We start from the raw sequence: 9,108 nt of genomic DNA on the forward strand, positions 1-9,108 counted from the left end.
AATTAAGATTTCAGGAAGCAAATTTATTTATTACACGTTTATTTTAAAAGGGCAGTTCAAAGTGCTTTACAAAGTGATGAATAAAAACAAAACAAAAACTGTACAATAAAATAAGGGGGAAACAAAAAACTAAAATGAACTGAAAAGAAGCGCAAAGTCTAAACGGAAAGTATGAAAGATGCAGAAGATAAAAAGAAGAGTCTGACTTTAAAGGTTTAAAGACGAATTAGGGGCAAATCTGAGATCTTCTGGCAGCCAATTCCAGCTTCAAGCAGCAGGCGAGCTGGTTTAGAGCCACAGAAGGACTTTTATATTTCATTGGTTTGGCCAAAACTGTTTCTGCTACATGTTGAATACAGTCTATGTAAAGAAACAGAGTTTTAGGATTAAACAGGTGAAGGCTGACATCCTGCATTGATTGGGGAATTTAAAATTAAAACAAAATTTCAGGCTGGATTAAAGCTTTAATTTGGATCCGTTGGTACACCCAGGTTTCTGACTTAGTCTTTAGATACTGGAGCTCTGAAGTGTGCACTGACCTTCAGTCTTTCCTCCTCGTTGCCAAGTAATACAACTTCTGTGTTGATTTATCTGGAGGAAATGTTGACAGATCCTTTAATTCATTTTAAGATCTGTTTCTACAGCACATTTTACAACGAGCGTCACAAAGCAGGTTCAGAGAAAATCCAGGTCCGAGCCCCAAATGAGCAAGCAGAGGGCGACGGTGGCAAGGAAAAACTCCCTAAGAGCAAGAGGGAGAAACCTTGAGAGGAACCAAGACTCAAAAGGGGAACCCATCCTCCTCTGGTCGACTGGATTTGCTCTGAGCACCGACACAAAGTATCTATGGGACCACAGTCTTTTGGTGAGAGAGTGAAGTAAACCTGGGTGTCGTCAGGAGAACCGTGATAGGTGATTTTGTGTTCTGGCAGGATTCAGCCTGACGGGAGCACGAAGAGAGACTATGAAGAGGTTAATGGAAATGAATAAGTTTAAAGGGGCCCAAGGCAGCTGATTTTCCTAAACCAGCAGAACATCCTGGAACAAATGGACGCTCTCCTAGGCTTCTCCTTTTTTGAAGGAACACTGTTGGATCCACCTGCAGAAAGAAGATTTCACATTCAGTGTTTGCATATCAAATAATGGAAATGGCTATTTTACTAAATATGTAGTGCCTGTTTTAAAGTTATATTGCCATTTATCTCAAACTTCACTAAATCTAAACTACACATGAATTTAATTAACCATGTTAACTTACTCATATCAGCAGTGCGGCGACTCTGCAAATGGTCCTGATCTGAAGATTGACCAGCGTTATCGTCCTTTCTGGATTTCTGTGATGTGAGAAATTGATCATATCATCAAACTTGTAATCATTTAAGTCTCACCACAATTCAAAGTGTTCATATTAATATTGCATATAACAGCATGTTAATAATATGATGTACATAATGTTACTGGGACAAAATAGCACAACATTAAAACTAATTCTTACCTTTTTGAAGATGCTGAGCTTTGGCATCTTGATATGGAAGATGTTCTTGAGCTTCTTCAAGTTTATGTTCTTCGGCCTCTTTGTTTCGGGCCCTGCAGTTGAAGCATCTGCATCTAGATGCTTCCGTAAGGCAGTCATCAGGGCCTCGTCAAATGCAGAGTCTCGAAGGTCCAAAGCTTTGTGCAGAGAACCTTCCTTACCAAACCTTTGAAGGAGCTCAAGAAACGTACCCGTTAGAATTTCCTCCAGCTTTGCAGCACTAGAGGATGCAGAGAACTCGCTGAGAATTCTCTCAATCAGCTCTTTCGGATCGTTCGAGCTCGCTTCTTTTCTCAGGTCTGATGAAGTTGCTGCTGACTGCGCCAGAGTCCGAAGAACAAGCCAAGTTGCCAGGATGGCATGATCGTTTGTTTGCGACGTAAGCGAGCCTCTGCTTGAGACTTGGCTTGATACGAAAACGTCATCAGTGGTCTGGCTGGAGACCAAAGGTTCCTCTTTGATAGTGGGAGAGGAACCAGACTCAACCGATGCAGGACGGTACAAGTCTTTAGGGTCTGCACTCTTAATTGCCCTGACGATGGAAACAGCCAGAGATCCTGCCAACAGCTCACTCTGGGCTTTTACTGCTTCAATGAGCTGATTTTCAGATCTCATTCTCTGAAGAAGCTCTTCATACACAGCATCAATGATGGAGCGGTGAAGTTTTTTGAGAGCATGCTCTCCATCTTCCACTGTGACAGCAGTGAAAAGAGCTAAAATTCCTTTGACCATGTCGGTAACATTCTGGACCTGGTCCTCATCAATTAAGAGAGGAGATCCATGGACCCCAGTGGATGAAATCTCCTGTACTTTTTGTAATATTGCACGTACGCAACAACGGAGAGCATCCACGGAAATGGTTGGAGGAGATGTATTGAGTTCTTCAGAGCTGTGTGAATCACTTCCAGATGTCTCTTCAACATTTGAATCCACAGCATCCAACTCATGATCAGACAATGCTGACACTTTGTCCATCACACTGTTCACGATTACTTCAGAGAACAGATCCATTTTGTCAGCAAACATCTCAGATGGGGGTCTTGAGATCTCAGGAGTGACTCTGAAGGGCATCACCAGACTTGGAATGTCGTTAGCAGTGGTAGAAGCTGGTCGAGGGGCAATGCATGACCTGAGCAAACATTTCACCGCCTTGTCTGCAAATTCAACAAAAAACTCAGAAGCAAAGGGTCGTTGAAGGTAAGGGTAGTGCTGTAGAACAGATGCTGACATGTTCAGAGAACTTAATCTGTCTGTCAGTATGAGCCGGACCATGTTGGCGAACTTCTGAGGGGCTGTGGTCAAAAACAGATCCTCAACTCTTTCTGCTGCTGCAGATAACTCCTCAAGAGAGTTAAAAGGACCTGAGCTCAGTAAACCCAGGGAGGCCATCATGGTGTCCAGTAAAGAGGCCATTGAAACCCTCTCTCTGCTCTTGGGTGGCTCGTGTTCATCCATCACTGATGGTCTTTCAAGGTGTGATATCTTACCAACACTTCCCCCAACACTGATCTCTAAAGGATCGACCTTAGGTGGTTTCTGCTGATACATTGCAGAAAAATCCCTGAGGTGTCTCATGGCACTGTTGTAAGTACTACATGCAGTGTACCACAGAATCTCCTCAGGGACATCAACACCTGATTCCATCCAACCCAAAGCTTCAGACCGTGTTTCTTTCAAACCATCTGGTGTAGAATCCAGATGTTCGCAAATTCCATCAATGACGGAGTCGACGAGGTCGAATGCCTTAACCAAGCATTCCGAAGGAGTTGGTTCCACACTGCAATGTCTTTGGCTTGTGTGAGCACGCCGGGAACGTGGAGAACTCACAAGGAAGCTTGAAGACTCGAGTAAGATTTTACTCACTTCCTGAGCTGCCTTGGTCCGAGTATCCTGACTCTGGATTTTTTGGAAGCTTTTAGCTGAGAAGCTTCGACGGAAAGAAGGTACCTGACAATCCAGAGTAGTGGCAGGTATGCGGTCTCCGAAGGATGAACCTGAGACCTCTTGGATGTATGCCATTAAATGGTCTACAAGCAACTCTGATATGAGTGATGTATCAGAGGTACATTGTCCAAGTACTGACTGAGCATCCTCAGATACCTCGGACTTTGTAAATGAGTCCAGTTGGACTAACAGCTCATCCACAATGATTCTGGCATACCAGAACGCGTTCTTCAGAGTTTGTCCAGGAACGGAAGTCTCCATCTTGCAAGCCATATTGGTCAGTTTCATAAGGCTGGGGATTCTATGACAGGACTTAGCTCTTTTGAGGGATTTATCAGCCATGCTGTCACTTCCACCACAGCCTGGATCAGAGCTGATATCATCACTGATCGATGAACTCCGAGAGGACGTTAGCATGTCAACCAGCTCTGATAGCAAATATTCAGCAAGATCTGTCGCACACATCTTTGGAGGGCAAGACAAATCCGATGCACTCTTGAATTCTTTGGCCCGATAGATGGTGCAAACCTCAAGAATCACATCTTTAGCACATTCCTGAAGTTGTGCCTGGTCTTTGGATGTCATGTTCTCAGCACTGGGCTCAACAGACAGTGACAAATTACAGAGCTCAACTGACCCACATGGAGACGCCAGGAGCTCAGTCTTTTCCGTCACATTTCTACGAAGCTCACACATGTGAGAATCATCAAGAGCGTCAATGATGGTCTTCACGATGGCATTCAGAACTTCTTTGATGACTGACTCCAAAGAATGGTTTGAAGACCCTGGTCTCGTGAGGAAAAGCGACCTGGCATCCACATTAAGAACTTCATAAATTGTTGGAATGATGACTTTCTCTGACAATGTGGTCACGATCTTCTCAATGTCCGTGTTCATTGTCGTGATTTCGTCCCTCGTAAACTTTAAGCAAAAGAACATATTGACAGTATTAGTCATCACTAGCATTGTCTTACAGGGTTCATCTGCTGTGATTTCACAATAATGATATTAAAATAAAAATATAAATTAATTGTATTTGAATTATAAAAGCTCACCATTTGATGCATTCTACCAAGCATCACCTGTAGTTGCCTGAAAGATAAAAGATAATGCAGAACAGCCATTTAGTGCTGATGTAACAGAGACAGTGACTTTTGCACTAAAATGATCATAAATGTCAACAAATTCATCATTATTGAGTCTTGTCTATTTAACCACCCTAGAGGGAAATGTCATGTCTGTTAGCTTGTTTCATCACATTTTATTGGTTACCAGCGGCTAAAGAACCAGGAGTAACCAATCAGGATTCAGATCTGTTACCATAACATTAATAATTCATTTGAAAGCTAACAACACAGCTGTAATGGAAGATAAGCCATAATAAATGCCATATATGTGTTTTAGTCCTTATGCATAGTAATGTCATTCATATGTATATTTCATATCTGTGTACTTGTAAATACATTTGTACATTGTGCTGGATATTTGTATGTTTGTATTTGACAGTGTACATTTGAGTAATTCCTGGCTGCACCACTCAGTGTTGAGTACATACCGATCAGTCAGGCTCTGTAGGAAACGGGAGACGTCCTGAGACTTAGCAGAGTCGCCAGGCTCTGAGTGAGAACCTGCTGCGTTACGAAGAGCATTCTCTGCCATGTTAGACTCTCCTGAGATATTAAAACACAGAAAAAAAACAAGAAATCAGGGAATTTAAATACTTACTCAATTACAACAGCCATCTAAAACATTCATTTAGACCCTCACAGTTCTTGTACTCACAGTACTAGTAGCCTAGTAATAATAACATCAATAATAATTACAACAACACTAATAACTGATAACTGATTATAAAATACACAAAATAATAACCAGCAGGAGAGAGAGAGAGAGAATATATATATTCTGGTTCTTTATCTCTGTTTCGGTTCTTTATCTCTGTTTCGGTTCTTTTTCTCTATAGTGGTTCTTTATCTCTGTTTCGGTTCTTTTTCTCTATAGTGGTTCTTTTTTCTATTCTGGTTCTTTTTCTCTATAGTGGTTCTTTTTCTATATATCTCTGTTTCGGTTCTTTTTCTCTATAGTGGTTCCTTTTCTATATATCTCTGTTTCGGTTCTTTTTCTCTATAGTGGTTCTTTATCTCTGTTTCGGTTCTTTTTCTCTATAGTGGTTCTTTATCTCTGTTTCGGTTCTCTATCTATACTCCGGTTCTTTTTCTCTTTTTCATAGTTTAATGTCCTGATTTGGTTCTTCAGGTGTAAATGAGTTTAAACTGTACTCACGTTTTATCTGGTTCTGTCCGGGAGAAGATCCGCGCTGTTCTGTCTCAGAATAATTCGGGGTCCGGATAAATGACGTCGCACATCCGAACACTATGAGGTCATCAATCCGACTGAACGCGAGGCTGAAAACTTCCGCTATTTATAGGCAAGCTCCGCCCCTCTGTGACGTCATAGACGCTGCTCGGTTACCATGGAAACCAGACTATACATACATATATGTATGTATATATATATATATATATATATGTGTGTGTGTGTGTGTGTGTGTGTGTGTCTGTGTGTGTGTGTGTGTGTGTGTGTATGAATAAACCCCATTAAATAAAACTCTTAGCTTTTGTTGATCATTTCTAAGCCGTTCGGCGATGTTTATCGGTGCTGGTTGGAGTTTATTGCTGTTCACTGCTGAGAGTTTCAGCGGGACGAACGAGCGCGTTCTCTTTTTAGCTCCGTCTCAAATCGCTCCCTACACCCTATCTAGTGCACTGCGTAGCTCACATAATAATAGCTTCAACATCCAAACAGGGCGCTGTATGTAAAACACAGAGCCATTTGGGATTCAGCCACAGGCTGCACGACTTCTTATTGGACATATAATTCACTCTTTCGGTGTAGATGCCATCGTCTGACATGCACTACAGAGGGAGCTTGAAGCCATTTGAGACACAGCCTGCATTTCTACAGCGTATATCGTGTTAGGCGGCTGTTTCAGGCAGCAGAGCTCACTACTGGCATAATGACGCTACATGTATTTGTACTGTTAAACGCTGCTCTCACTGTGAGATGCTTTTATTTTCTAACTGATTAAATCTGAGATTTAATCTCAAACACTGCAGATACGATCTCCACCGCCCCCTTACATATTTACTACTTCTCGTTCCACCTTAAATGGTGCGGCAGTTACTCTCAGGTGCCTGAGGCGAGTCTGAAGGGCCAGAATGTAACTGCTGCACTATTTAAGGTGGAACGGGAAAATTCGAGTCACCTTAGCTAAGAAGCTGGTTTCAGCCTCGTTTACTCAGTTTAGTCAGTCAGGAGAGCTAACGTTAGCTGAGCTAGTGAGCCAGGCGTAGTTCCCCACTGAGGCCGGTCAGCACTGACGGTCAGAGCTGTGTTTGTATTTCAGCTCGTTTGAAGAGTGTTAATGCTAATGCTAAGCTAGGTTAGCTGTTAGCTGTTAGCCCAACAAACCTTCATTCTGTAAGTAGCTTTGATGCCAACTTAGCTACCTAACTGAGCCTAAGTTAGCATGTTAGCGTCAACTGTTAGCGTCTGTTTTAGGATCGACTGGATAACATTAACACATTAACGTTACTTTGGTTCTTAATATTTTGGTTCTATTATTGTTCTCATAGATTGATTAGCTGTGGTTTTGAACCATGTAGCTACTTGTTAATCCATTCAAACCCAAATTTTGTATGAAAAGGAATTTAGTTTATTAAATTCCACACTGTAATAATAATAAAGCCACAGAACCTTTTCTGACTGTTTGTGTAGTTTGTTTAACTGCCTTGAATGAATATCTGTTTAAATTTCATTTTCACTTTTATTCACAATATTTTCGATGTTGCTTTGTTAAAAATCGATACTCACGTTTGACCAAATGACCAGATTTCTAAGATCAATTAAGTGATAAAACGTATTTATCTGTATGGTTTGATCGGTTTGATACATTTTTTCACGTTTGTGCTCAAACTGAAATTTAAAAATGATTAAATTCATTTTCACACTTAAAAGATGGTTCTTCAAGGGTTTTTAAATAAAAAGGTTCTTCTATTGTTACAACACTCTTACAAATGATGGTTCTTCAAGAGTTCTTTAGTAAAGAAAATGGTGCTACATGGAACCATGAACACTCAAAGAACCCTTGTATAGTTGGTGCATTCTTTGCATCAATAAAGCGTTCTTCAGATTGATGGACAGTGTGCTGTAGATGGTTCTGTATAGAACCTTTTTGAAAAGGGTTTTATATAGCACCAAAAAGGGATCTTCTATCATTACAGGCTTGACATCGTAACAACAAAAGAACCCTTTTTGGTGCTAGATAAAACCCTTTTCAAAAAGGTTATATATAGAACCATCTACAGCACACTGTCCATCAGTCTGAAGAACCCTTTCACAATACAAAGACTTCTTTAATTGTGATTCTTCAAGAGTTCTTTAGTTAAGAAAACTGTTCTACATAGAACCATAAACAAAGAACCCTTTGTGTGATTAAAGACTTCTTTGCATTGTTAAAGGTTCTTCAGATTGATGGAGAATGTGCATGAATGTGCTATAGATGGTTCTATATATAACCATGAACAATCAAAGAACCCTTTTTATAATTGAAGTGTTCTTTGCATCATTAAAGGGTTCTTCAGATTGATGGAGAATGTGTGGCAGATCTATAAAGAACCTTTTTGAAAAGGGTTCTAAATAGCACCCAAAAATGTTCTTCTACTGTGGTGATGTCAAGCTTGTGACAACAGAAGAACCCTTTTCAGAAAGGTTCTATATAGAACCATAAACACTCAAAGAACCCTTTGTATAATTGAAGCGTTCTTTGCATCATTAAAGGGTTCTTTAGATTGATGCAGAATGTGCATGAATGTGCTATAGATAGTTTTATATAGAACCTTTTTAAAAAGGGTTCTATAAAGCACCCAAACAGTGTCTTCTATTGTTACAACACACTTAAAAAGGATGGTTCTTCAAGAGTTCTTCAGTAAAGAAAATGGTTCTGTACAGAACCATAAACACTCCCTTTGTATAACTGAAGCGTTCTTTGAATGAATAAAGGGTTCTTTAGGCTGATGGAGAATGTGTTGTATATGGGTCTACATAAAACCTTTTTCAAAGTGGTTCTATACAGCACAAAAAAGGGTTCTATTGTTATGATGTCAAGCTTGTAATAATTGAAGAACCTTAGACAAACGTTTAATATAGAACCTTATAAAGCACAGCAGTCTCCATCAATCACCATCCATGATGCAAAGACCCTTTAATCATGCAGGTTATTTGAGTGTTCAAGGTTCTATATAGAACCATTTTCCTTACTAAAGAACCCTTGAAGAACCATCTTTTGTGAGGGTGTAGTGTAATGATAAGGGTACATTGGTGGCTGCTTTTGCTTTGGCTAATGAAACTAATCAGTTCCAAACATTTCCACTAGGTGGAGCTGTTTAACCGCACTGACTACACTTAGTGAACCTGGTGCTGCTGAAACAGCGCCTGCATGTTCTACAGCTTCACTGTATTAGTCAGTCATTAAAGGGAAGATCCACCAAATTTTAGATTTCTGCATAATTTAATCACTGAGATGTAAACAAAGTCAGTCACAGTGGTTTGATGTGAAACGGTTCACTGTA

The 9,108-nt window shown here is 40.4% G+C and overlaps 1 protein-coding gene across 1 annotated transcript; it reads right to left on the bottom strand.

Annotated features, from left to right (window-relative positions):
* Positions 1-721: 721 nt before the first annotated feature.
* On the bottom strand, positions 722-5,866 carry LOC118801684. The gene is made up of 6 exons (XM_036562046.1): positions 5,762-5,866; positions 5,034-5,148; positions 4,534-4,570; positions 1,496-4,399; positions 1,259-1,334; positions 722-1,099 (listed from the first exon to the last, which is right to left on the bottom strand). The coding sequence occupies exons 2-6, from the start codon at positions 5,135-5,137 to the stop codon at positions 993-995; spliced, it is 3,228 nt and encodes a 1,075-aa protein (XP_036417939.1). The 5' UTR covers positions 5,138-5,148; positions 5,762-5,866; the 3' UTR covers positions 722-992.
* Between the last annotated feature and the right edge of the window lie 3,242 nt (positions 5,867-9,108).

The sequence above is a fragment of the Colossoma macropomum genome, unplaced genomic scaffold, assembly GCF_904425465.1.
Source record: "Colossoma macropomum unplaced genomic scaffold, Colossoma_macropomum, whole genome shotgun sequence".
In the NCBI taxonomy this organism is placed as follows: Eukaryota; Metazoa; Chordata; class Actinopteri; order Characiformes; family Serrasalmidae; genus Colossoma; species Colossoma macropomum.

What these genes read in the sequence shown, in the direction of transcription:
- LOC118801684 (XM_036562046.1), bottom strand. Translation starts at nt 5,137, where the DNA reads ATGGCAGAGAATGCTCTTCGTAACGCAGCAGGTTCTCACTCAGAGCCT. An exon ending in CTACAGAGCCTGACTGATCG is followed by an intron (nt 4,571 to 5,033) that starts GTATGTACTCAA and finishes TTTATCTTTCAG; the next exon opens with GCAACTACAGGTGATGCTTG. An exon ending in TCGCCGCACTGCTGATATGA is followed by an intron (nt 1,100 to 1,258) that starts GTAAGTTAACAT and finishes TTCTTTCTGCAG; the next exon opens with GTGGATCCAACAGTGTTCCT.